This window comes from Excalfactoria chinensis, chromosome 4 (assembly GCF_039878825.1).
Source record: "Excalfactoria chinensis isolate bCotChi1 chromosome 4, bCotChi1.hap2, whole genome shotgun sequence".
Lineage (NCBI taxonomy): Eukaryota > Metazoa > Chordata > Aves > Galliformes > Phasianidae > Excalfactoria > Excalfactoria chinensis.
In genome coordinates this window covers 83554881-83582872 of record NC_092828.1, presented here as the reverse complement: position 1 = coordinate 83582872, position 27992 = coordinate 83554881, and the positions used below count along the sequence as shown (strand labels likewise).

The window sequence follows — 27992 nt, the reverse complement described above, 5'->3', positions numbered from 1 at the left end:
AGGCTCGAAAGATACGAGGAAAAGCTTTTTAGGCTAAGGCACAGCTTTGGCACAATAACAAATGCATATAATAAAGTGGCTGTAAATACTGTTGGTCTGGGAGACAGGAGATTTCAGAACAGGGAAATCCCTTGCCATTAGAGGAAATGAAATAAACCACAGCAGTGGGTGGCTTGGGGATGGAGCTTAATTTTTTACCAACAGGACTTTCATGGGGATCCAGAACATTGCAAACACATTCCCTGTTCCATATGCATCTGAACCTCTGGCTTTCTAGTAGTCCCAGTTCCTGGCAGATCAAGGTATGTTAGGGCAACTCCATCCCAAGACATATACCAGAATACCAAGGCAGGCAAACCCCACAAAGACCCTGGGCCAACAGACACCACCTGCCGAGGCCCCACCATAGCTCATGGCAAGATGGGACTCCTTTATCCATCCAGATCAACCTGCCATGTGTTTTTGTTGCCAGAAGACAAAGCAGGAAATGCCAGAGCTCTCCTTACATTGGTGGGTCCTTCCTCTGGCTGGTCGCTGAGCTGAGCAAGAAGGTTGAGAGACAAATCTTGGCAGCAGACCACGAAGCGCCTGCTGCTCTTCTCTTCAAATGGCTTCACATCCGGCTCCATCCCTGAGAAGTCGAGCCTCTAGACAGCAAACAAACAAATCCAATCTCATTAAAAAAGAAAATATACCTCCAAATAATGTTAAGGGGTCACACTGCAGCCAGCACAACCTTGACCATTTTTGCTTAAGCGGTGCGAGTAGTACAAGATGTTCACAAATGGGTGCCATTTTGTGATGTTACACAAATGTGTTCAAGACATGAATTCATGGGGATGTATCATTTTTTAGCAGTCTGGTTTGTAAAGCACAGAAAACTAAACCTCAGAATGATTTCAGTTCCTTCCTGCTTTGCTGTAACCCTGGGGATCTTCCCAAAACACCATTTAGAGCTTGGGGAAGAAAGCGGAATATAAGCCGTCGTTACCCTCAGAAAAGTATCTTCCACTTTGAAGATTTGACTAGTTTAAGAGATGGTCCCTGTGCCTGAAATAGAGAGAAGGCACATGCTTTTGGGATCATGAACATCTTGAACTGAAGGCATATCGAGATGCACGGCAATAAGAGGTATGTTTAGCAACAAGGGCTGCCCACAGAGCTGGCTGGGAAATCCAAACCGCTTTGGTTACAATCACATCCTTCCAAACCCAGCACACCCATGGCTAGTTACTTCCTCACTGCCGATCCTTCTCAGAAGGCAGGCACATATGTGATCAAAACACCATCAGCCAGAGAAAGGCTCATAACCTTCACCACTCCCACTGACCTGAGCAGCAGGGACACAGCTACCAACCCCCCTAAACACCAGCACATCTCTCAGTGCCAATCTGGCACGGTTCTGTTTGCTTTTTCTCCCTCAAATTCTGCAGAACCTGCTTGCCAACGTGGGACACAGATCTCACAGTCAAGTAATTTGTGCAAAACGGGATGCAATCATTAACCTGATTCTGAGAAACTCGTCCTATTGTTTTCTCCATTTCCCTTCTATGAGGAGGTGTATATTCCTGCTCCCAGTTTCCTCAGCAGCAGGCACACACTGCACTGACTGGGGAGGTGATTTTGGATGTCCTGTCTTAGAGCAGATCTGACTGACCCACACCACAATGCAGAGCTGTGTGGGCAGCAAATCTCTGTGCTCTACACTGAATGATATTTTCATTTTTATTATTTGATTAAATAATAGGAAACTTCTTACAGCTTCTCTTAAGAAAACAAACAAACATCCAAATCTCTCCTGGATGCCTCAGGACTGTCTGTCAAATACCTTAAAGGAGTGCCAAGAAACAAGCTAATTTGGTACAATTAAACTTTTTAAAGCCTAATTACGTTTCCTTGTTAAACCAGGATGTTTTTCTTCACAGGTGTGAACAAGCAAAAACGTGCCAGAAAGGGAACCAGAAACTAAGAAAGGACTTGGAAGGATTCTCTGATTCTCTGCAACCATGTTAACAATTGCATCTCATTCCACTGAAATCCCACAGCTGGGTCTTGGCAGAGAGCTCAGCAGAGAGGTCAAAGCTGAGCAGAAAACAAACCAAATAGTGCACAATCCCTTGCTTTGGGCATCAGAACAGTGCGTGGAGTTTCTTCTGCTTGTACCTCCCTGCATGTGACAACTCTGCAGTCTGCCTCTAGCGTCACTGTTCACTCCTCCAGACGTGCTGAGCACAGCAGCTCGCCTTGCAATCCCACTTCTACTGCTTCTGCCCTACTGTGGGACCCTCCCAGAGGCCCAAATGATGGGTTTGAGATGCAGAAACAACAAGAGGCATTGCAGAATCCAGAAAAGCTGGGGGGAGGCCACGTGTGGGGCTGCTGCGAGTGCTCCTTTTATTTGAGCTATTGGGTGAGCATTGATTTGTTCAGACCTCATTGACAGGGACGTGGGCTGAACTCCTATTCTCCAACCTGCCAAAAAAACATGCTGTATCTGCAGGCAAATGCTGTGGTTGTTTAAGGAAATAGGGGAGGCACGATGCCAAGGGAGCAAACCCTCACATTTGCCAACAGGGGAATGTTTACCTGAACTTCTGGGTCAAAAGAAAAGAGGTTTTGTCTTCCATCATTTCTGCTCAGTTTGTTCAGCTGATCTGTTTCTCTTCCATACTAGGACAAAGAAAAGCATTGATATTACTGCCCGGCCTCACATCCATTAAATGAAAGAATGGGAGCGGAATAATACGAATATTTTTCAGGTATCCTTTGTGATGGTGCAAGGCTTCCCAGCTGTATCCAGCAGCACCACTCAGAGTAAAGCAACGCAGCTCTAATTGAGAAAGCAGACGGAAGTAGGCAGCTACACTCTGGTTCAAGCAGGAGATAGATGTGGTTGGGAGAGCTAGAGATGGGGCTGGGAGAGCGATCCCTGCAAACAAGATACCTTCATCAGCTCTGGATGCATGCTTCTCTCCAGGCTTTCCAGGATGTTTTCTGATTTTCCCTGCGTGCTTGATTCATCATCTGCAAGGACATGAAAAGCAGATGTTCAGAACGGCTGCAGGAGCACCATTCTATTTTCCTCTGCCAGAAAGCATCCCGCAATATTTGCTTACAATAGCACAAAAATAGTTTACTGATAATTTATGGAGACTTTTCCACTTGGATGTAAGATTTTTCCATACGTTACTAATAGCAGAATGTACTATTAACAGCCTGCTAGGTTTTTCCAAAGCAGAACCTCAGCTCAGATCCAACTTTCCAGGAGTCTGGAAACATTGCTGTGGATTCCCCATCCAGAGCAAGAGTCATGTTTCTCTCCACTTTTATCCTGCAGAATATTGTCTGCATTACACTAAGCCATCTGGCATAACATCCTTTGTCAGCCACAATTCTTGCTATTAATCCAGAAAGAAAAATGGATGCTTCTGCAGGCATTCTTGCTTCCTGTTAGAGAGGGATGAAGGCAGGTATTGATTTATAAACTGACCTTGTGCAGCTTCCATGGTATCTTTCTTCTCTTGCACCAAACTCTCCGTATTGCTCTGAATGATCTTCCTCAGAGTCACCAGCCACTCTTCCATCTCCTGCTCAGTTTCAGCTGCAAGGTAGTGGCTGTACTTATCTATCGTCTTGAGTTCAAATGCATAGCGGCGCATTTTGGGGCACTGAACAGAGAAGAAAGGGCAAGTTTTGTGTTACACCTCCCTCAATAAATCAGCACAGTACTTTCTGCAAAGCTCCTCTCTGAAAAAAACAACCTGAACTGAAATACCATGGCAGGAAGAAGAATCACCTCACCACACGAGGACCCACCTCGGCACCTCTGCTGCAGTAATCACACAGGGCTGCATGGTTGCAATCACATGCAATACAGCTCCACAGCTGTGAGTTACTCTGAGAGTGGAATTAAGCCAGAATGAAACACAGACATTGCGCTGAGGAACAGCAGCAAGCTCCCTCCTACGTCATTAGACCTTTAATATTTACTCAGAGAAGCCAGGAGCTGGATTTGTCCAACGCAGTAAGTAATGTGGCACATTTAGGAGCTGGATTTGTCCAACGCAGTAAGTAATGTGGCACATTTAGGAGCTGGATTTGTCCAACATAGTAAGTAATGTGGCACATTTAGAGCAATCTATCTTAGAGGAAAGTGGTTCAATGTAATTTTCTGATCTCTGTCTTTAAACAGCATTTCCAATGAGAAACCCAGGCAAATCTGATGCAGCTTGGGCAGTACATCCTGTACACCACCAAGACATCTTCCCTACTGTGTTAGCTGTATTCAGAAAGATAAATGGAAATGCACAGCTCTGACTCATCTGTGCTGAAGCAAACAGCCAAAGTAATTCAAGCTGCCGTGTACCAGCTCTGCCACACTTGGTGCTTGGAGCTTCAGCACTGACAGGAACAGCAGAAGGCACAGCAGTTGGCTCTCAACCCAAGTTCAAGTTCAGTACAGACACCTTCTTCTACAACCTTCCAGGCACTTTGGGGGTGGTACACCCAAAGCACTGCACATTTGGGTTATTTGGTTAGTCCTTTCTTTCACCTCTCAGTGTCACAGAGTGAACGTTTCCATCTCTGAGCTCGCAAAGCAATAGCCCAACTACAGGCACACCTACCTGGACAACGTCATTACAAGCATCCAGGAAAATGCAGCCTTTGGATTCTTTTGAGATTTTCTCATCTTTGTAGGAATTAAGAATGTAGGAGCCATCCGTGAGTTGTGACAGGTAAAAATATCTCCTCTTGAATACCTGCAAAGGTACAACGTCTCACTCGTGGAAGTACTCACTCTGCTGGATATCACAAGCAACAGCCTCAGTTTCTACCCTCCCGCCATTGAGAAAATATCACTAACAAGAAGCACTGATGACCCTTGAGTGTTGTAGATGCACCCCTCTGAGAATGACTTGGTTTTGTAATGAGAGATTTTGTCATCTGCTGCTGCAATTTTAATGTCTTTGTTGTTATTATGACTTTGTCCAGCTAAAGCAAAGCCCCAGGGCTTCCAGCTTCTCTCTCAGCCATCTCCAGCCTCAGTTATCTGCACATGGCAAATCCAGATCAGTGCAACTGATTCATCCCGCCCTCCAGCAGGTGTTTCTAGAGCTTTGTTCTTGATGAAGACCTCAGAATTACAAAGTAAGTCTCCAGAAGACTTTGGGACAGACACGAGGAAATTCCTAGCACTCAAATGCAAGCCAAAGGACACTGCAATCCATGCAAGTGCTCGTGGTTTCATTTATTGTGGATTTGCTCTGCCATTTTTTCCTAACACATCTATTTCCATGAGCTGGCTTTGGCTTCGCGTGTTCAGTTCTCACCTCAAATTCAGTAGGTTTGAGAGGGGTATTTGTATTGAGTTATCGTTATGAAGACTGAATTAATTAATTAGCCAACACACTCTCCAGCTTTCTCTCAGAATACCTTCCTTTGCACTTGTCAGCTCATAGGCACCGGACTATAATTCAGGAGAGCATTTTGGCAGCAGTTAAGGCAGCACCATATGCTGGCAGGTATGTGAGGCACAGAGTGCGTCTCACAGTGGCTGGATATCACTCTTAGCAGAACCACAAAGCACCTCAGGGTGAGCAGCATCGCAAAGCTCTTAGTGTTCCCATTGTTCTGAATACATGGAATAGCTACAAAAGAACACAACATTTTTCACCCACTACCAGTAATTGTGTTCCCCCATCACCACTGACACAATCACATGTTCAATAAAACCACTTGCTCACTTGCATGGAACTGGAAGGGCATGGCACTGTGCCTAACCCCTCTGAATGGTATCCTCTGGCATCATTTAGATGAGTAGCTCACTGCAGAGACTGTAATTACCAACAAAGCAAAGAACCTCACTGCAGCCATCCCTCAGCTGCACAGCTGAGGATAACTACACAGAATTCTCTCTGTGCTGTAAGAAGGCAGCTGCATGGTGGAACATCAGACAGGCTTCTTGCCATGGCTATTGAAAATTTCCACTGCAAAACCTAAGCAATGTCAGGCCAGATTATGTGCAAGGGAGAACAAGAGACAAGGCAGCTGTTGCTTTGAGGTCAGTAGTGCTCTGTCTCCTCAGTGACATCATCCCTGCTTTCAGAGCAAAGACTTGTCATTTCAGTTTAAAGCTGCTGTCTGAACATATTTCCTACCAGTAAGGAAACTATCAATTTGCAGAGGCTTCTTTGCAGGGCAGCTGTTTGTTATTTAAATTGCCTTCCTCTTCCTAGCCTCTGCTGCTTACTATGAAAACAATCTTGGCTTACTTGAGCACACTTTGCCTTCTTGCTCAGCTTGCCTGTTGTGAATGGACTTGCGCATTGGGATTAAATTCTGAGAAGGGAAGGATCAAAAGCTGTTTCCAGTCTGCATTTTCCAGCCCTTCTTGGGATGCCCTACAAGAGGTGTGGACACACCCAAACCTGAAACCACCCCTGCACTCCCATTGCCTTTAGAGATGGGATCCGAACTTAAAAGAGGTTGCGTCTTGTTCACAATTAACCTAACACAGGATAAGCCTCACCCTCATGGTAACAGTGATTGTGCTGTTGACATTTGCTTTGTGCAGCCAGCCTTGCTTTATCACACCACCCTTCTGGGAGCACAGTGATGAGGAGTCCTGAAAGAGAGAAAAAGACCAGAAAAAGAGAAGGTCAGCTTCATTACCTCCCATGTAAAATCCCCCTGGGACACAAGTCTGCACTGGAAAGCAATACTGTTGACCACAGTGACATAGTTAACCCCATAGTGTAGAATGCACACTTAACGTGTACAGAGTCATCTCTTTCCAACAAAGAAACAAGCTAGTGTGGGTCACCTTTCAAAGGTAAAAATACATCTATGCTGGCAGAGCTGCACAGGGGTTTTGCAGTGAGGAAATGCATGTTGGTCTTTAGGCAGTATCTCAAATAGCTGGGGAAGTAGGACGTTTTCTAGATGGTCTGTTTGGACAGTTGCAAAATGCAGCACTTCGGATTTATTTCATCATTTCCTTTTGCATAAATCAACTTTCCATTTTCAACTGAGGCTAAAGAACGCCAAACTCAAATAGCTGAAATGTGACTGACTTGTTTCGCGTCTGTCAAACCAGAAAGTTTCAAGCGACTCAGCTGCACTGTTCTTGGCACACTGGCTGGGATTTCTACCTTTGGTCCTGCCTTGTGCTCCCAGAAAGGGAGAGCAGCCCTCCACCCACATCTGGCAATGACCTCCAGCAGGGACAGAGGGAAATAAGATCAAAGAAACTTTCCCTGTCCATTCCAGTGACTCAGCAGCAAAGGTGGACCTGGACTATCTGCCAATGAGCTATCAAAGCACTGCTTTATTATCATCTCCTGCATCCAAAACAGCTGCTTTTCAACTCTTTTCTTGCCATACTTCCAAAGAAAAGTTTCTAATGCTTTATTTCCCGGGGTAAAACAACCCACAGTTTCTCCTTCATAATGCTTCAACTTTTTTTTTATCCATCCAGAGAATTAAGAGAATTCTTTTACATGAATTTCCATTGCATATCCTCACATAAATGTTCTGTCAGGAAACTGTAACAGAATCCTTTAGATACAGCCAAGCCAAAAGACATAAATGCCAAAATATCTGCCAAGGTACTTGGAAAACTCTTCCATTACCAACATCGGTAACTGCATTTGTTTGTGTATTTGGGACACTGATCAGAAGAAACCAAGATCGCCACATTTGGATAGCATATCTTGGTCTCTTTGCTTTCTCAGGGGCATGCTGATAAGATATCACACAGCTCTGTCTCCAGCCAAAAGTAGATACTATTAAGGAGGTAACGGCTCAAGTGAACAGCATACTACCAACACAACCAGATTAAAGAATTAAAGCCAGATCTGACAATACATTTCCATCTAGGAAAAAGCCATCTCAGCCCAGACAAGAAATGTGCTGGGACATACATAACATTTACTAAAAGCACGCTGAAATAATGCTCCAGAACTACAGCGCTGCAAGAAAGAAACTCCCCTGTTCCTAAATCTGCTCCTCAGCAGCATCTCAGTGCCATGCAGATCTTAAAACAGCTGGACTAAACTTCTTACACTGTAATCTAAGAATTCTTAATGCCAAGTGTGTGAATTAAAACTTCACATAGGAAAGTGCTACCCTCCTTCTGCAGAAAACATGATATACGCAGTAAGTAAGAACTGCAGATGATGAGGCAGAGCACAAACCTTTTGGAGAACCCTGATATAGCTGTATCTATGTGTATCATGTGGCTGGAAACCAAACTGCCTGCTTTAAATTATGGCCATGAAGAATTTTACTTAGTTTGTCACTTGGCTTCTTTTTTCTTTCCCCTTCTCTTTCATTACTGCACTGAATCAAATGGAAAAGCCATGAAAAACTTGATGGCTCATCTTCCACCTAATTTAGGAGACTCTTGGCTCCAGCAGATTATCTCGTCCCTCTTTCAATCACATCAGTGACTCAGTTCTGGCCCCATACCTGTAGTACGAAGCACCACTGCTGGGAAGTGAATTCTGACTTTGCCTTCTGAAATCAGCTTTTTAACAGGGTGGAATACGTAAAACATTTTCTCCTTACCTCATCTTTTTCAAAGTCTTCATCGATTTCAAACACGTGGCTTGGAATCTTGTCGGGCCTGAAGGATTTGCTGAAATCACAACACGTTGGAATTGTTAATGACTGGGAAACACAGATCCTCTACGCCAGCTATCCCATGCCAGTTACACTAGCAAGTTCTGCAGAAGATGCTAGAAGACCTCCACTCATTTTGCTGACTTGCATTTGCGCAGCACAGGGATGCAGAAGGCCCATCTGCCTTCCATCTCACTAAAAGAGAAGCCAGATCAGGCTGCAAGATTATTCACAAGTTTTAATATGATTTGATCAACACTTTTGCTCCCTTTCTGCCTCACTTCCCTGCAGGCTCTTCAGAACAGACCTATTTGGACTGTTTCTCCTCAACCTGATCAAACCACGGCCCTGTGACCACACATTAGTATTCCAAGGGAGCGTGACACTTACCATGGCAACATCCGAAAGTCTCCCGAGTATTCCTCATATTTGTAGTTTACCACGTGCCAGTCGGAGCTGTAGGTTTTAATGCACTGGAAGGAAAACAATAGAGCTCTTTGAGAGCTACAGCAAGCACAGCAAAACCATGCACAAGTCCAGAAGGTTATGGGCTGCTGCGTGAGTTAAGCAGGGTTGCTTCACTTATTTTGTGCTGTCACACAGATCTTCATAGAACTTTTCAGCACGGAGACAGAAATCGCACAGCATCTGCCTGGAAACAGCTACTGATTTTGAATCTACAGAGCTCCAAGACTTTAGAAAAGGAGCAGTGATTTGGGTGGCGATTGCCTCCCAAGAAAGAGCCGATTTCCTGCCCTCAGAACTGCAGTGCCTTTCAGTCAGTGCTGACTGTCACTTTGCACTTATTTCCACTGCTCTTGGAGGGGAAAGGTCCTAGAGAGCAGCATTTTGCAGAACAAACCTGTAGCCCTCAGGATGTTGTGCTGTCTAGCCCTCACAACTCAATACACACCTTGTCTCAGTACAAAACCTGCTGTGAAGAAGCAAAGCACAAGTGGTGCATGTGGGAACTAGCTAGTGCCAGCAATCAGCTCTTCCCATGCAGGAAAAAACAATCTGCAACCTTGCAGACCAGCATCTACAGCAGAACATCTTGCCTAAGGGAAAAGGTGCTGTGGGCAGGGACTGGGTGGACTTTTGCCCCTACCTCTTTGACGAAGAGGCTCTGCGCTTTCTTGAGAGCATCTTCTGGCACTGTAGACTGGACAGTCCTTCTCTGCCGACTGATGACTGAGAGCTGCAGGGAAAAGAGGAAAATGGTTTCAGTGCAAACTGGGTCTCCAGGGTTTGATGCTTGTTTTGAATAAACGCAGTGGGCCCAAATCAGCAGGGGGTCATTTCACTTGTATGTGTCAGTAACACAGCCAAAATCAACGTGTGGCCAAGAGTGGAAGTTTTCCAAGGTAAGCAGGACTGGAGATGAATGAGCCTCAAAGAGGAAGAACAGCCAGCACGAACTCACAGACACATCTTCGATCGGAAATATCAGCAGGTCCCGGAGGGGATCGCTGTAGATCTGAACTTTGCGTTGGAGGATCACGTTCTCATAGTCCAAGGGTTCAACCACTTTGGTTTTTTCCTGTAGGAAAAACAGAAGAGAGTAACAATTGCACATATATAAAATAACTAGTAGCCAACACCTTGTACATAATTTAGTCAGATGTCTTCAAGCCACATTACCAGTGGATTGCCCATTAACTCAACGATTGGATGCACGCATGATGCAAGGAAGCACTGGCATGCATGCTTTGCAATGATGGAAACAAGGGGTTAAGTTATTCAGGTCTGGTTATAAACTAAAGGAAGAAAGCAAGTACTGTACTGCTCTTGCCTAGGCACAGACTCTAATTTCTTAATAGAGCAAGAAATCCTCCTGGACAGGCCGCAGCTTTAACAGCTGCAAGCTCCAGCTTCTTCCAGTATGAGCACAGCTCAGAAGCAACGCGGGCTCCTGCACAAAGCTGGTTTCACTAGATGAGCTGATGAGAGTCTTTGGAAAGGTGCTGCTGGCAGGATGGGAACAAGCCACCTGCAACTCCAGCACAGGGATCTCTCTCTGTGGAAGGAAGATCCCTCTGCATAAACCACACCCATGGCTGGAAAACTCTAGAGCCTGGCTTTGCTCTTATTTACATTTCTGGGCAGCAAGAGGAACTTCTCCAAAATCCCTGGTGTCATCATAAAACCTATTAGGAAAATGCCAGCACGTTTTCTCTTGCATTGCTTCTGTTCATGCTGCAAGTGCAGAAAACAAAGCTTTAAGAAAAAACAACAACACACCCCACAAAGGCAACTTCCAAAGCAGGAAAACATCATCTCAGCTCTCCAGCCCTAGACTCCAACATCTGTAAGCACAAATCAGGCACTGCAGTTGTGAAAGTTACTCTGCACACCAAAAGCAAACATGTGACACCGTACGCACATATATAGTTGCAATAAAAGAGGAAGGAAATTCCAATACATCAGTTTTGCCTCTGTTTGAATTCCAGCTAAAAGTCTGCTGATGCCTGGCCATGCTACGGATGGTTCTAACATGTGATGCCAGGCTGGCAGGTACCCACGGCAGAGCATGCCCTTGCAGGTGGAGCTGCCCACTCTTAGAAAAGGAATGTCAGAATCTCCTTATCATCAGCAAACTTAACCGAATATTTTCACTTGGATGAACTGTTCCCATAGCTCCCTGGCTGTTCCTCCATTCCAGGCACATACCTGGCAAGCTCATAATATGCCCAGTGAAATAAGAGGTCAAATATTTCCCCCAAAACGCTTCAGAAATGCAAGGAGGGCACCTCTCATACCGTGTTTCTCAGGGCTGCATCCCAGCAGCAAGATGACATCCCAGCTGCTTGCTGAGGGAGGGCAGCACGGAGCCTGTGTGCAATCTAACCTGTGTTACCAACATGAGCAATGTCTCAGGGGCACCTGTTCTATCCCGCTTCTGGCTGTCTGCAGAGAACGTCTTACTTTTGACTGGGGAAAGTACACCTCCTGCCTCAGGCATTCTTGCATTCAAAATGACTATTTTCCACGCTTGCAGGAATCCAGAAGGGATTTGCTCAGTTGAAACAGTTCCCTCTTAATCGCTCTTTGGAAATCTTTACCTCACTCCTAATGCAGTCCTAAAGGAAAACTCCATAGCCTACTGAGCAGCACTGCAGCATCACAGGGAGCAGCCAACTGGGTTACAGCTGGGGAAGGGCAGTGTGGGCCCAAAGGGAGCCCACGCTGTGATGTGAGAGCTGCCAGCCCCAGCACTGCTTCTGCTCTAAGATCTGAGTTGCACAGGGATCTCACGTAAAAGAAAAGGACTGCCAGAAAAACAGGAGTCCCTAAAACCCAGCAGGGAGATGGGGAGAAGGGATCCAGCTTTTCCTCAGTTACCCTCACACTCCTTAAATGCTTAATTGAATTTGGTTAATCATCTGAAGCACCAGTCTTATTTCATTACAACGCCATGCGCTGCTGCGGATTTGCCAAGCTTGGCACATTAATGTGAATTAACACATCGGGATGCTCACAAACTGCTCTTCCATTTGTGGGTGTAAGGTCTGGTGTCCTTAAATCTCAACAGCTCTGCTGCCATCCCCACAGCAATTCCACCAGCACCCCCTGCATGAGCTACTTAAACTCACACCAGCTCACCCTGCCCTAAGTTAAGGGCGAATTAAATTCCTCCCTGTGCATTGCTGTGGTGTTAAGCAGTGGTTTTGGGCACTCTGAATTCAGCTGTGTGATGGCCCTTTGCAGCACGAGTGCAAGACAACACTGCATGCAGTGCACACTGCGTGACATAACGGAGTCAGTTGTCACAGGCCACGAGGGGAACCACAGCAACGTCTCAAAGGATGTAGGTCAAGCCATATGCAAGCAGAGCAACTGCTGAGGAAAGGATGTGGTGTGGCCTCTGCCTGCTGCCAAGGAAACACAGACATCTCCGTCAGTCTGTCGGGGCCCTGCAAACAGCTGCAGAGCAGGAGGGAGCCCCTGCTCCCCCACTGGCCCCAGCAGGGCAGGAGATAAAACACTAAGCCCTGAAAAGGAGATTTTGAAGTCTTAGTTCTGATGAGCAAGGTTCAAGCACACCGCCTGGAGCAGACCCGGCCCTGCCGCCCAGTGCTGTCACAACAGCAGATGGCACCCACCAAAGCCATTATGAAAGCAGAGGAAGAACTATTACAACTAAAGCAATTAGAGTCTGAGAAACCACAAATTCCTCCACAGGGAAAGCCAATATTCAAGTGCAAAGAAATGCTACTAGTCTAGCAACAAACCCAATGTGCAGTGCTGCCAAAGCAGGCCTGCTCTGGGGCTGCTCTGCCAAAGCATGGTCCTGCATGAGGGATGGGTGGTGAGCAGGGCCTGGCTGGGTCACGAGCTGCTCTTGGACAATGGCATACACAAAACAACAGCCCATCTATTACACTATTGACTCTCCACTAAGAAGCAAGCTGGCTGGCATTTGAACAGGAAATTCAATTGAATTGCTTCAACAGAAACATGCCCACAAACGCCAGCGCAAGGCAGCACAAAGAGCCAGGCCCCAGGAAAACCCCATAGAAGTGTCCCCAGCCTCGCTGCCCTGTCTGTAGCCATAAAAATCCTTACGTTTGCTTTATACACAAGGGTTCACACATTCAACTGGAAAGGGCATTTCTATTTTCAACTTTTACGGCTCTGAACACAGCGGCCACCTGCCTTCTACTGTCCTGCATTTAAACTGTACAAATGTGGTATCGTTTTTATGATGTGAATAATGTTTTTCTGAGCTCGCGCTCTCCCAGAATTGCTACAGGTAAAACCGCAGTGACACTACTGTACAGAAACTGAAGGGAAAATGGTTAATTCGAGGTTATTTTAAAACAGCAGCCTAGGGAAAACGATCAGAAACGTGTGTATTTTCAGTGCTTTCAGGCTGGCTCTCATTTAAATTAAACAGTATCCAGGGAAGAAAGCAATCTGATGGCAAACCCAGCTGGTTTGGCTCTGCGTTAATCAGTTTGCTCATTGCATTGACACCCGCCCCGCGTGGGCTGACGGCTCAGTTTTCCCCCTGCTCAGCAGAAGGCAGCCCCGAAAGAACCCAGAGCACAGTGAATGCACCACTCTCAGCTTTCACTTCTCCCCTATAGTAGTCCACAGTGGGTACAATGCTTGGCCATCCCTGCCTCCACCAAAACACTTCAGGGCTTGGCATCACCTGGCAACATGGTAGGTTTTCATTTCCTCAGAAGTGAAGCTTGACCCAGGGCCACAAACCCACCAGAAACACAAGTGACCTGTATACTGAAAGCGATGCTACTCTGAAGTGTCTGAAAGAACAGGAAACAGCACGGACCATACGTACATATCAGTGTATTGTCTCAGACTGTTCCCAAAATCTAGTGAGCATTTTACTGCCCATTTACTACTTCCTTGTAATACGCTTAGGTGGAACACCCAGCAAAGCACAGGTATTAAAATGAATCCCATAGGACCAAGAGGGTGAAATACACAGAAAACTGGAGACAAATTCAAAATGGGGAATTGATTCAAAGTTCAAGAGGCAAAAAAGAGGAAGCACACACCCCTTGACCATACCAACCACAGACACAGTGCTTCCGAGAGCAGCATCAGCCCAGGGAGGGACCCTTTCCTACCACAATACATAACCTGCAAATGCAGAGAGACCACTCAGAGAATAAAACTCCCCAGTTAGGGTGTTGCTCATGAAACCTGGAGGTCATGGGAAAGTTTATATGGAGTCTGGGAACCAAGAAACCCATTTGGCAACCCCTCATGGGCACATGGAAGTGAGGGATTTCGCTCCATAGAAAAGCTTTTCCAAAGGCAGGGGGGTTCAGAGACCACCAGTCATGGCACTTTCAGACTGTGTAGCCCTAAAGAAGTTTTTAATTTAAGTAGCACATCTGTGGTTCTTCACTTTCTCAGCCCCAGCTCCAGCACTGCCATCTGATCGCGTTTGCAGGCTCTAGCTCCTGCTTGCAGGAAGGTTGGAGTGCCTTGTTTAAAAAAGCCCAGATTCATATATAATTCATCATCCCAGGAGCCTGGGCAGAAGGAAGAACAACAAAAAGCGAGAAACACTTTGCTTGCCTATCTAACATCTGGAACCATCGTAACCCAGTACAGCGCCAAACAGTGTCTTTGACCCAATGCCTTCAGAAGCAGAGGAGAGAAGAAAGAGGTGGGAGCAGAGCAACAGGGGAGGAAGGGCAAGCAGGGTGGCAGCGTTAGTCAGCACAGATGGCAGCAAGCACAACACGGCGCAGCCTCTCTGCTGCCAAGTGGTTTGCAGGCATCTCAGCACAGCCACGTTCAGAGGAGGAGCCAGGAGGGAGGCAAAGATGCAGCTCCCATGGGATGGTGCTGCAAGCACGGCTGTCAGCTGGATGGAACTGCAGGGCCCAGGGCGAGCTGGGCAGACATGGGCTACGGTAAAACCACAGGGATGAAAAACAGTCAACACGGCTGGGTATGAGCTGGCCAAGACTATTTTTACACTGTCCAGAGAAAAGGAGGTTTAAAAACACAAGGCAAATATCCGGACAGAAATCCTAGCTGTGCTGGAAGTACAAAGCCCTGTGACCTAGGAAGAGTTGGCCTCAGTTTTGGCTCAAAACCCTGAGAGGGCTTTGTATGAAGGACATGAGGGGGTTACAGGCAGAGGGGATGGCTGTTGTGGAGAAGCTCTTGGGAAGGCTGAGTTGAGTCTGGAGACAGGGGTTGGACAGAAGCAGGGCCCAGGAGGCACTGAGCAGGGAGGAAGGAAAGGGTTCGTCTCATCTGTTTGCTCCTGTCCCAGCAGCAAACAGGTCCTCCCTCTTTCAGTGTGGGCTCTCTGGTGCGATGCTAGGAGATGCCTTCTGCAGGGTAACCTGATGCTGCTCATCTCATACCCTGCAAACAGCCATACCCCAGCTGTGGTCTAGGCAGGTACAGCAAACTCTTCCTTCCCCAATCCCCAGCGCTCCCTCAGCAAGCACAGGGCAGAGGCCTCAGCTGAGCACTCTGAGGCAGATCTTGGCATCCAAGTGAAAGACTTTCATGATGGATTACTCAAACAAAACAAACAAACAACAAAAACACAACTCTAAAAAAAACCCAAAAAACAGCAGATCAAATCACTGCAACCTTTCCTCTCCCCACTACCTCTGGTCCCTCTTGCTGTGTGCACTGGGGCCAGCACAGGCTGGGTTCTGGACTGCTGCATGTTGCCAGTTTGCACTCATTTGTGACTGAATCCAAGCTGATGAACCCAGATCAGAACCATGCATTGACTGGGACTTGGATGTCCCCTTTTTCAATGTTATGCTCAATTCTTTAACTAAAAAGGAAACATTTGCTATCAGCATTGTCTTTGAGAGCATCAGTTTCAGATAAATGCTTGGAGAAAGCTTGACAAAATGGTTAACAAGTTGATGTCAGGAGAGACACATAAACATTTACCCATTATTACTGCTCAGTCCTGGCAAGTAAAAGTGAGTCAGGGTCTAAAGCACCTTCAGACTGGTCTAGAGATGATAGAAAGTCAGGATAACCTTCATCTTCCTTCCACTTATTTAGAAGTGGACTCCACACTTGACAGTCATTAGGAGATCACATATTTAAGCTCAGACCTGTAACCACAAGGGCCAGAGATGCTGTTTGTTTCTTTTTTCCTGAAAGCAGAGAAACTTGCACAATCACTTGAACTAAAGGAAGCAGCTGTTTAACAGTGGTGGGTTTGCAGCCAACCTGTGCACGTCACCTCTGAAAACAGCACCCCAGTCAAATAGGAAATGCAACACCAGAGGCTGGTTGTAATTGGGGCACACCACAGCATCCCCAGTACCCAGATACACCCAAAATCCCACTTCTCTTTGCATGCATGGGTACATCCTGGCTCAAACCCAGCCCTGCTGCCCATAGAACAGAGCTCACTGCATCCCTGCATCAGCATCCAGCGGACCATCTGCTGCAGAGAGTGAGAGAGATGGAAAGGCAGTGCTGCTCTGATTTTCTCCTCTGAAAATAATAGCACTAATAGAAACTGGCAATAAGCTGCTGGTTTCCATGGGACAGCTGAGTTTCTGCCAGATGTGAATTCTCAAAGCATTCTGTAAGCACAGGCATGCTAAAAAGGGGGAACTAGTAATTACAACAACAATAACACTCGTTATTTATATAAGCTCTTAACTGGAGCACCCCAAAGTGATTTTCGGATGTCACTGCTATTTCATCATTTATTTATGTAGTACGAGTTTTATATTTAGCATCCAGCTCCAGAAGATCCAACTTCAGAACATCTTAAAACGATTAATTGCACATAAGCAGAACCCCTCCCTTTCCTGCCTGCTCCCAAAACTCCTTGTTTTTCACTCAAGAAACCACATACTCTGGGCCAAGCCAGCCCTGCAGCCACTCCTGCAGGCAAACTGTGGCTGGGGGCTCACCCCAGTCCCTGCAGCACTACTGCAGGGGAATCAGAGCAGGAAGTCACAGACGGGTTTTGGGTTGCCTTAGCAATAAGGTGAACAGCCACAACAGTGAAGTCAAGCCCCAGAGACGTCAGTGGTGATTGAAACAGCTCAGGAAGTTATCTGTGTAGCTCCCACCTCAGCTCTGCCTGCTGTAGCTGCAAAGTTAAATGGCTTTCTCCCCGGTAAGCTCTGTGTGGCTGTCTGCTCTATAGCTGCTGGGCAGGCACTGCGGTGCTTCAGCCCAGTTGAAATGCTGCTCTTGGTGGAGATACGTCCAAGCTTCCCCAAAATGAAGACTTTCCAAACCACTGCATGAAGAGGTGACCTGGAGAAGAGGGATTTGCCTTCCTGAAACCCAACTTGGTGCTGCATTTAGCCCTCCCTCCTCCTCTGCCTTTCTCCAGGAGATGAAGGCTCCTTTCACCTCTCCCGACTCAGTGGCTCTGCAGATGCATGGGGTTGAACTGCATTAAAAAAATGCACCACTCACGGATTCACCACTTTCACCAAACACCTGAGAAAAGGGTGAGCCACAGCTTTTGCTATACTTTGAGCCATCGTTATCCACCCCAAGCACTCAGCATGCAAGATGTGATCTTGCCCTCCATCTGTGCTCTCCTAGCACAGCACAGCTCCAACCTACATCCCAGGCTCCCAACCACCACCAAAATACAACTCTAAAAAGCTATAGCACCACAACATGACCAAGTCCTAATTCTATCCAGGACAGAAGCCATCCTTCTAGCTGCACCTTTGCCATGTCCCTACTCAGGGCATAGAGACGCCAGGCTGCTGCAGTGGGGATGTCACTCAGTATGGAGTCAGGGCAGAAGAAAGGATCAAGGATACTCTGGACCCAAGCAGTGGTCTCCTTCCACACAGCCACTCCCCAAGGACAGCCCCGTGACAGGAGTTATTAATAGGAGAGAGAAAGAAATTGCATTTCAGCAAGAAAGGAGAGAGGGGTGAGAAAGGGGTTAGGAACAAGCAGACCTGACCCCATTAGAGAAGCAGCGGGAGGCAGAGAAATGCTGTAAAGATGAGACAGGGCTGCACTGAAGGGAACAGCCAGCAAGGCAGAGCTTTGATTTGCAGTTTTTAAGGGAATGAAAGAGATGGAGGAAGATGGTGTCAGAGAATCATACTCCAGTATTTCTAAGATGACAGCAGTGCCCACAAAGGCACACAAACCCATCCTTCTCTTCCTTGGCCAGAACAGCAGTGAGGAGGCCAATTAAGCAGGGAAACCTAAAACCACAGCCCTAAGACCGGTTGCTTTTCAGCTGCTGTGTGCGATTGTGATTTGCATTCTCAGGCCATAGAAATGTCAGATGCTTTGTTAATTTTACATCATTAGAGATGATAAATCGGTGTGCAAAGAGCTAAATGGAATCACGTAAGAGCCACCAAGTCGCCTATATAAAAGGATGCTATAATACGCACTCCAGCAGCCCAACTTCAAACACTCCTTGTCCTTGGGGGGGAGAGGGGCACACTGCAAATATCACCAGGAAAGGGCTGAAACAAATCCCCACAGCCATCCCCTCATTGGATTCTTGAGCACACCAAATCTCCATCCGCATTGCTGGCAGTCGGCTTCCAGCACTGCTGACAACCATCTGCTCTGGGCTCGGCCGGCAGCAGGTCAGTGCTGTCAGTGCAGGGATACTTGCATCTCCATGGCACTGCCTCCAGAACACAACCAACCACTCTCAGCTTTGCCCAAGGAGCACAAAAAGCACAGCCACAGAGCTCACAAGATGTGGCAAGAGGTGCGTGCACAGAGCTCACATCCTCAGAGCCTTCCTATAATGAGCTCAAGGAAACCTACTTCAAGGATGCTTTGGGAAGGATAAGACTTACTGTCCACGTGAACCTCAGGAAGTGGCTGCACTGAGCACGGCTCATTCTACAGCCCCCATTTCACAGCATAAGGAGGCACTGTTCTCTCTCCCAGACTGGGTGTCAGTGGGAGATGCTCTGGAGATGTGTAGGAAGCAATTCTGTGTGGCTGCAAGATGTGCAGGCCTTGCTGCCTGCTGCAAAGCGATGCTCTTCACCCAGAGCACAACTGCTGTGCGCTCAGGCAGGAGCAGCCCTGACCACTTGCACTGCACGCACAACCCGGGGCCATTTAGCACTGAGCTAAATGCAGTCCTTGACAGCAAGAGCACCAACTCAGGAAGTCAAGTGATTAGTTTTAAGAAGGCGTTTAAGTGTCTTCTCTGAGTAACAACCTCACTGTGAGCACTTCCACAGAAGTCACCCGAGCATGTGGTGGTGGCACTCCAGAGGCAAAACTCCCACTGAAGCAAGGGCAGAATTTCCTCCCATGTCTCCAATACGTCTCTTTTGCTACTGAAGTTATGCAAACACAGCATATCGACTGCACCCAAAGGGGAACATGCATATATTCCGTGTCTCTCTTGAGCACTGAGATCACTACAAGCACTGCACGTAAACAGCCTTGGCACTGATCAAAGCAAACTTAGCTCATTAAAGGAGGATTCTATGCAGAAAGCTGATCTCCTCTGCAGGAATATAAATTCAGTCGCATATAATATAGATTAAGCTGTTAGAAAAACACAGAGAGAACAAAGCACCTTTTTGCTTCCAGTCAAAATCTCCCCAACATCATTCTTTGGAAGCTTTTTATCTCCTGCTTGGTGTCTGCCTGAAACCGAGTGGTACATACAAGCCCAGCCCAGCCCGGATCAAACAGAACCCATCTCCTCCTGGCATGCAGCCCACAGCCTCATGCCAAAGCTGCCAGCAGCAGCGTGTAACACAGGAGAGAAGGTGCTCTCACATCTGGATGGCAAGAATCAGCTCAGTTTGCATGCAGATGATCTCCCACGCTGCAGTCGCTGGGAGCCGATGTGCTGGCAGACACATGACTGCAGCTGGGAGCGTGCCCGGGTGCATGGGGCTCAATCCTGCAGCCACATCTCACTGCACGGCACGCACATCACCAAGCAGAGCTACTGAGCTGGCCAGCACTCGGCAAGGGGAAAGCCTGCTGCTCAGATATGGTGCTCCCATTCCGTGCCCTTTGGTGAAGCTGTGAAGGTATCTTCATTTAACCTGAGTAGAAATGATCTACAGAAAAGCGGAGAGCTTGTGAGAGACCAAAAATTGCCACCAGATGAATTGTTTTGGCAGCACGGTGGGAAAACGGACCAGCTGTGTTTTGTCAGATGTTTTCCCCTCTGGTCTTATCTCTCCCACGCATTTTATCTCTCTGTCACAACTCAGAGAATGACACCTTCAGAAAGCTCACAACACAACCCCTTCCCACTGGTCCTCAGCCACTGCTGACTGCGTGGCGAGGAGGGGAGGCCCAGCTCCATGTTCTCAGGTTGGATCTTAGGTAGAATTTCTTCTCCAAAAGAGCAGTGCTGCAGTGCTGCAGCTGCCCAGGGAGTGGTGGGGTCACTGAGGGACGTGGTGATGAGCGTGGTGGGGGTGGGTTGGGGTTGGACTTGGAGATCTTAGTGGTCTTTTCCAACCTTAATGTTTCTATGATTCACCCAAAGAAACAAGTCACCCCAGGCAGCTGGTCTGGCTTCCCAGGCTGAAGGCAGAGCCTTTGCTATGCTGCAGCACCACAAGATTACGGCGCTCATTTATGTGCATTCTGCTCAACTCTGTGCCACCCCAATAATGAGGGAAGCTAAAATAACACAAAGGAGAGGTGCAGGCATTCCTCCACCAGACCACAGAGCACACATCCACATGCACAGGGCATAGGCTGAGCTCCATCCCATGGCACTGCTGTGGCTGCACAAATCCAACATTGGTTGGCAGCTCCCTGTGGGCTCCTCACCCTCCTCCCATAATAGTCAGTAATATCCCAAGTGTGGAGAGAAGGGGAGGAAGGAGGTTTCGTTGAAGACCTGAGCCAAGAACACGAGTGTCCATTCACTGCCAAAGGTCCTCTGGCTGATCTCCTTAAGCTCCAACCTGGATCCTTCTCCTGGAATTCAACACTGTAGCTATGAATTTGTAGTTTGAACGCAGTATTTTACTACTGATTGCCCCAAGGTTCAAACTGGATGTAATCTCATGGCTAAGAATGGTTTAAATTACCACACTTAGGCCTGTTCCTCTCTCTAACCAAATCTTAAAACTTTCCTTCATTGCTTTGTATGCCATTTATCTCACCCACCAATTTAATGCTAAATTTCTCTACTGAAACAACGACTTTGTTTGTTGGTTATTCCGCCAAACTTCCATCCGTTGATTTATAACCTGTAACATGCATCAAGGACCAGTCAAAGCTGAAGCTGATACAATCTGCCCCACAGCTTCGCAAAGAAGAGTGGGCAGAAAAAAATCAGGGTTCTTGTGGTGCTGCTCTGTAGGGCTGTGTGTGCTTTCAAAGGATTCCTGCTGAGGCCAAAAAGCTTCAGCTCCTCTACACAGCATGCCATAGAAACATAGAATGGCCTGGGTTAAAAGGCCCACAAATGCTCATCCAGTTCCAAACCCCTGCTATGTGCAGGGTTGCCAACCACCAGCCCAGGCTGCCCAGAGCCACATCCAGCCTGGCCTTGAATGCCTGCAGGGATGGGCAACCTGTTCCAGTTCATCTGCAAACACTGCCAGAGTGCCAGCCAGGAACACCATTGGGAATAGCAGCATGGGAAGTGGAACAGAGGGGCACCAAGTGAAAGCTGCACTTCATCCTTCTTCATTCACAGGCACTGAGGTGTCTCTGGGCTCCCTGCCACAGCTGGATGCTACAGATCAGGAGTACAGCCCCACTTGTAACAAGAGCAGCACTGACTGCACCCCAGTAGCTGGTGCAAAGGAGGGACACAGGTACCCCAGGGCACCTGGGGAAGGCTGGAGTGAAGCACGGGACAGATCTCCATTCCTCTTTTCATCCCATCTCTTTCACAGACACAAAGGAGTGAAGTTACCATCCAAGCCCTGACTGACTTGACTCCAGGTTTGCACACCAAAGAGAAGAATAAACATTCTCTTTCTGCTCTACCAGTATAACTGGGGAACCAGGAACATAAAGAGCACAACACGAGCTGCACTGCACCTGCAGGACCGTGCTTTGGGAGCTGCCTCTCTGCCTTGCAGCATGGCAGTGTTCCTGCCTGGAGATGCATCTCCTCTAACGCACAAATTACAGCTCCATGCAGACTGACCTTTTCCATGACGTTAAAGGTTTTCCTCACAGGGACGTTTTCATTTAGCAGTATTTCATCCACAGACTGCAAATGGCTTCTTATTCCAGACAGCTCCTCCTCCTGAGGGAGTGCTCTGGGTGCTCAAAGTGCTGAACTCCACCACACAGTGATGGAGCTTCGTGGCACCCACTCTCTCTTGGGAGGAAGATGAGTGCCCTGGTGCACACAGATCCGTGTCCCACACTTTGCTCCCATCCATACTCCCCCTAGTAGTTTCCTATGGACTCAGCTACAGCCAGATCATGGACACCAATCCCATCCCTTTCTTACAAAGGGTGGAGGGAGAGGAACCACCTTTTCCCTGGAGCAACTTGAGGAGCACGCTCCTCAGCCATCATCACTGAGGGCTTCTGAAGTGCTAACCAAGACAGTCCATTAAGCTCACACCTCCTTTCCCACTCCCCGTAGGCTGCAGCACCCTATGGCTCTTCCTAGGGATGCAGAAGTGCTGGGATTTATCCCTTTGCTGCTGAACTGTCAAAAGCAGGAAACTCTGCCAAGAGCAGGAATCAGAGCCACCTGCCCTATCCTCCTCTGGTGCTTGGCTGCAAACACAGCAAGCAGAGCAGCAGCTCTGGGGATTTGCCGTTCTCAAAGAGAGAATGAGAGAGAGCTGGCAGAGGTGGTGCAGGCAATGAAACCCTGGAGAGGCTCGGAAAGAGAGTGGCTGCTGAACCCTGCCAGCTCCCGTAGGCTGCTGTCAGGGTTTCATTTATTTTCATCTGCAATCCCACCCATCCCTCCAGACAGAGGGCACACGGCGCAGGCATTGTGCCACCATTTGCCTGTAGGACACCAAAGCTCTTGAGGTTCTAAACAAGAGGCTCCATCAGTTATTACGAAGCATTTATCTGTATGTACTGTTGACAAAAGAGTGAAAGCAGACCCCATGGGAGCTTGTAAGGATGTAGGAAACAACAGCATTGGCACAAGGAAACCAGGCTGGATTGTCACCATGACTTTGGCCTTAGGAATGAGTAAATTTACACGAAAATTCTATTTCATTAAGAACTTTTCAAAACCCTCCATCTATTTGTCTCACACACCACTTAATGCACTACTTGAGAATGAACAGGATTCATTCGCTCAACTTGCACTGCACTTTCTGCGCGTCCTGTTTCCTAACCTTCCATCAAAGTCAAGGTCAAGTGTGATTGCACGCTAGAGTAACTCAATGAGCAACAGTGAAACACATCCAACAGAGCTCAGGGAAGCTTTGAAGTGCCCCCAGCATCCCCCCGGGGTACCGCAGCCAACATGTGCACAGCTGTGCACACAACAAAGACAACCTGCTGCAGCATCCCGCATGGAGGGATGAAACGCATCCGATAAAGCACGTGGCTTTCATCCCAGATGCTGAGGCACAGTTCCTAGGATGCTCACAGCAATGCCCGTGGCTCCTGCCAGGCTGTACCCTTCACTCCCACCCTGTTTGTTTATCAGCTTCACCATGCCTGCATCCTACCAGCATGAGCTCCAGTATCTGTTTGCTCATTGACCCCCAATCATTGATTCGTGCTCCCACCAAACAAGTACCACCTAAGTAACCCAAGGTGACAGAAGCATCGGTTCCTGCGATCCTCACACCTCCGTAGCATATTCAGGTGGGCACAGCGATGGCAGGCGGCAAGCGGGGCTGAATACAGCACAACCCATGGGAAGGAGCACCCGAAGAGGGCATCGTGCTCCTGCCCCGCCCTCCCCCATCTCCTGCCCGGCTCAGCCGCGCCCTGCCCGGCCCTTCTCCCCAGCCCAGCGCCCTCCATCCCTCGCTCAGCGCTCCCCACCCCCTCCATCCCTTTCCTCCTTCCCCGCTCTGAGCATCCCCTGCCCATCTCTGCCTCTTCCGCCGCCGCTCCCCCGGGCTGGGAGCTGCCCAAGGTACCGCCGCGCCGCACCGAACCGGGTTACCCCGCCTTGCCACTCACCAGCACGAAGGAGCTTCTCACCGCCTCCGAGACGCTCTGCCGGAGCTCGGCGGCCGTGCCCGGCTTGCTGAGCCGCTTGGTGAACTTCCTCACTTCCGACATGGCGACATGGTCCGAGCCGAGCCGAGCCGAGCGGGGCCGCGCCGCGGGCTGCTGCCTCCCAGCGCCGGGCGGGGCCGGGCCGGGCGGAGCCGCTGAGCGGCGGGCGGGGAAAAGGAGGGATCGAGCTCAGCCCCCGCCCCGGCCCGGCCCCGCTTTGTCCCTTTAGCAGGTGCTGGGCGCTCCCCGGCCGCAAAGAGCCGGGCTTACGGGCGTTTCCGTGCCGTTAGGGCTGATGCTCCGCACGCAGCCCTTACCGAAGTGCGCCCCTGTTGCCTTCCTGTAAAGCTAAGCATCCAACAGGGCGAGATCTTACCACTGAGCATCTCCAGTCTACGGGGCCTGTTGTAGGAAAGCGTCTTGATCACAGCACGTACGATCCCAGCTCCCTGCCTAGCTGCTCGGCCAGAAGTCAGGGTGGGGAAGGAGTCACTGCCTGCTCCTGGTCCCCGCAGCTTTGTGCACAGTCCCGAGGATGGCGACTTGACTGCAGAGAACCTTTGATTTTGTTTCACTTCATGTATTCCCCATACCTTAATGCCTCACTTTTAAATTGCTTTATAGTGCAATGGTACTACATGCAGATATTGTACTGGATAGAGCTGCCCTACCGTCACCCAGAGGGTGGTGACACACTGGAACAGGTTGCCCAAGGAGGCTGTGGATGCTCCATCCCTGCAGGTATTCAAGGCCAGGCTGGATGTGGCTCTGGGCAGCCTGGTCTGCTGGTTGGCGACCCTGCACATAGCAGGGGGTTGGAACTGGATGCTCATTGTGGTCCTTTTCAACCCAGGCCCCTCTATGTGCCTATAGAATTTGCACGTTGTATGCTATGGCTGATTGAATCCTATTTACAAGCACCATGCTGGAATTGTCAGCACGCTGTAAAGTCACACAACATATAGAGAAACTGTTTAGATTATGAGAGCCAATGAATACAGCTATTATGATCCACACCACAGAATCTGTTATTTAGGACTCCAAAAGCATACGAGCCAGTTATTGTTCTGCTTTTTAGCGGTTCATGGAAGGGGCAGCAGACACCATTTCATATTAAACACCGCTCTGATCTTTCACAGCAGAGGCAAAACAAATCTAACAGTTTATACTTGATTATGAAATATCTCGATGAGGGACAGAAAAGGAGGAAGTTTAATAGCTGGAGCATTAGCATTTGCACAAACGTCTCTCCTTAAGGCTTTTCAGAATCTGTCTAAACTAGTTATAAGGAAGCAGAAAGCTTTGTGACAAGCGATTCCAGCTGCGGAGCACTGAGGTTCACTTCCTTATCCCTACTGCCAAAGGCACTCTTGCAGAGATCGCACCAGTTTCTATGTGGCTGCTGGCCCCACAGCAGGGCTGTCCTGCTCACCCCCTGCCTGCAGGAGAGAACTCAGCCTGAGCCCTGTGGGAGAGCAAGAACCAGTGCAACACCAGTGATGGGGAACCAGCACTCACTGTAGTACTACTTCCTGCCTTTGGTTTGTTAGATTAGGGAAAGCTCTGAGAACAGCACCACGATGGGTCATTTGACAGGAAATAAAATGGTCCCTTGGGTACCCACCCCTTGTTTATGCAGTCAGAAGCAAGAAGTTCCCAGTGAGGTTACGAGCTTGATGCAGTGCCTGCAAGGGGCTGTGCCCAGTCACCATCCCACTCAGCTGAGCCAAGGAAGAGCCAGCAAACTGAGGCTGTTTTGTGCAGCTAAGCATGGAAACAAAAGGAAAATAGAAGCAGTGAGGACACATGACATGAGAACAACATGCAGAAAGCTCTATCACAGGAAGGCTGAACATCAGAATAAAAGTCTCAAGCACAACAAGCACTAAGGCAGATAACAGCAGCCACAGCATTACTACAAGAGGAAGCCCAAGGTTGCAAGGCTTGCAGCTGTAGTCTGCTTTACCACAGGGGGGGGAAAAAGGTCAGGGATAGTATAAAAGCATTGCAGCGACACGTGAGAACACAGCAAGATTCTGGACGTGCTGTGGGACTGCTCAGGGCACCACCAGGGTTGCTCTGTTGCCAGGAAAGGACAGAAACCACGGGCCTTTTCCCAGGTATTTGCACTTCCTGGGAGCAAAGGAACCACAGTGAACACATTGCTCTGAAGGAACAGCCTGCTGCAAGCTCAGGCTGACTTCAGGACAACACAGGCTACAGGAAAACAAGCTCTGCAAATACACTGCATTAAGACCAACAGCAAAACCTTACCCACTTATTGGTAGCACCACAGCATGGAAGACGAGCTAAAGCAACCAACTTTTTTTTTGCCTAGTTCACCAGTTTGCAGCTGACCCCCACAGAAAATCTGAAACCCTACATATAAGGCTCCTAGGTCATCACTGAGAACCCCTCAAACAAGCTGTAGGATTAGAGGCAGGCTTAGGGCTTCATTTCTCACAAGCCAACCAAGGTAGAAAAAAAAAGACAGGTAATATCATTAGAAAATAATCCTGTTTTGTGCTAATAATCCTCTTTTGTGCTGCCTTCGCTGGTTATTAGTGTGCCTATTTATCATCTTCCAATGGGCCTATCCCAGAAAAACACTTAACTAAGTGATTAACTGTAAGTAGGTGATTAATCCCGTTGCTTCACTTCACTGGATAGAGGCCTGCATTCCTGCACTGAGCCAGCATGATTCAGAGACCCAGACCCAGGCATGACTTTTTGCTGGGAAGAACAGTTATAAGTACCATTACATCTTCACTTTCCTCACTGAACTATTTCTGGGAGCATATTCCAGCCGTGTCGCAGCACATCGATGCTACCTTTGGGCTAAGAGCTCCTTGCTGTTAAAGGGCTGCCCTCTGCTGACTTAGCCAGGATTGCACGGCCACAGCTCCTCAAGGACAAGAGGAACACAAATACCACACATTGCTTCAGGATTTCTGTACCCCCAAGCAGAGGAGGGGAAGGAAGGCAAAATTCATGAGTTTTATGTGCTCCACATATATAGCATTATATTCTGATCTCATTTCCACACAGAAGCCTGAATTGTCATTGAAGCGCACATAGCAAAAGGGCCACTTTCTAATCATGAGAACTGAAAAGCTGCCTTAGAATCCCAGTAGCAAGCCACTACTATTAGGAAAATACTAGGAAAGCAGTTAGCAGCTGTAGCCATTAGCATAAAGAACCCTGAAGCACAGCTCCAGCACCATGTACTAAGAACCAGTCAACAGCTGCCAACAGCCATGCAGTTTGTTCCTATATTCACAGAACAAATCAAAACCAATGTGCCTATATGCAGATATAAAAAAATAAATAAATCTATAATTACCTATAATTAGAGGGAAAAGATACATGTAGAAGATGCACATTGCCAAAATACAAATTAATTTGAGTTGGAAGGGACCTTTAAGGGCCATCCATCCCAACTCCCCTGCAATGAACAGGACATAGACCTCAATCTGATTGCTCAGAGCCCCCATCCAGCCCTGCATCCAGCAACAGGAAACCCACCACCACCACCTCTGGGCAACCTGTTCCAGAGCTTAACTACACTCAGCATAACCAACTTTTCCCTTGTAGCCAATTCTAAATCTTGCCTGTTTTAGTTTGGGGCCATTCCTCCACATCCTGTCACAACAGAATCCGATGCAGTCAGCTGCCTTCTTTCTCAGAGCAGCTCTAGATACTGTTGTTTCTGTTCTCTGCACATGCACCAGCTTGATGAGACAAAGTGTCTCAGAGACTCAGGTAGCAGAGAAACAACT

General features: G+C 48.1%; 1 protein-coding gene across 5 annotated transcripts in view; it reads right to left on the bottom strand.

The window, feature by feature from the left end:
• The window catches only part of DOCK11 (dedicator of cytokinesis 11), a 67964-nt gene extending 43620 nt beyond the window's left edge, over positions 1-24344 (bottom strand). For 4 of the 5 annotated variants that reach the window (XM_072334668.1, XM_072334669.1, XM_072334670.1 and 1 more), the window contains exons 1-11: positions 24175-24344; positions 10046-10162; positions 9731-9820; positions 9013-9095; positions 8569-8638; positions 6530-6625; positions 4626-4760; positions 3491-3668; positions 2945-3024; positions 2587-2670; positions 507-647 (exon numbers count right to left, since the gene is read on the bottom strand). In XM_072334668.1, coding sequence (XP_072190769.1) covers positions 507-647; positions 2587-2670; positions 2945-3024; positions 3491-3668; positions 4626-4760; positions 6530-6625; positions 8569-8638; positions 9013-9095; positions 9731-9820; positions 10046-10162; positions 24175-24276 — 1176 coding nt within the window. In that variant the 5' untranslated portion in view covers positions 24277-24344. Of the gene's footprint in view, positions 1-506; positions 648-887; positions 988-2586; positions 2671-2944; positions 3025-3490; positions 3669-4625; positions 4761-6529; positions 6626-8568; positions 8639-9012; positions 9096-9730; positions 9821-10045; positions 10163-24174 lie in introns of those variants that run through there. The other variant, XM_072334673.1, reaches the window with a different exon arrangement.
• Between the last annotated feature and the right edge of the window lie 3648 nt (positions 24345-27992).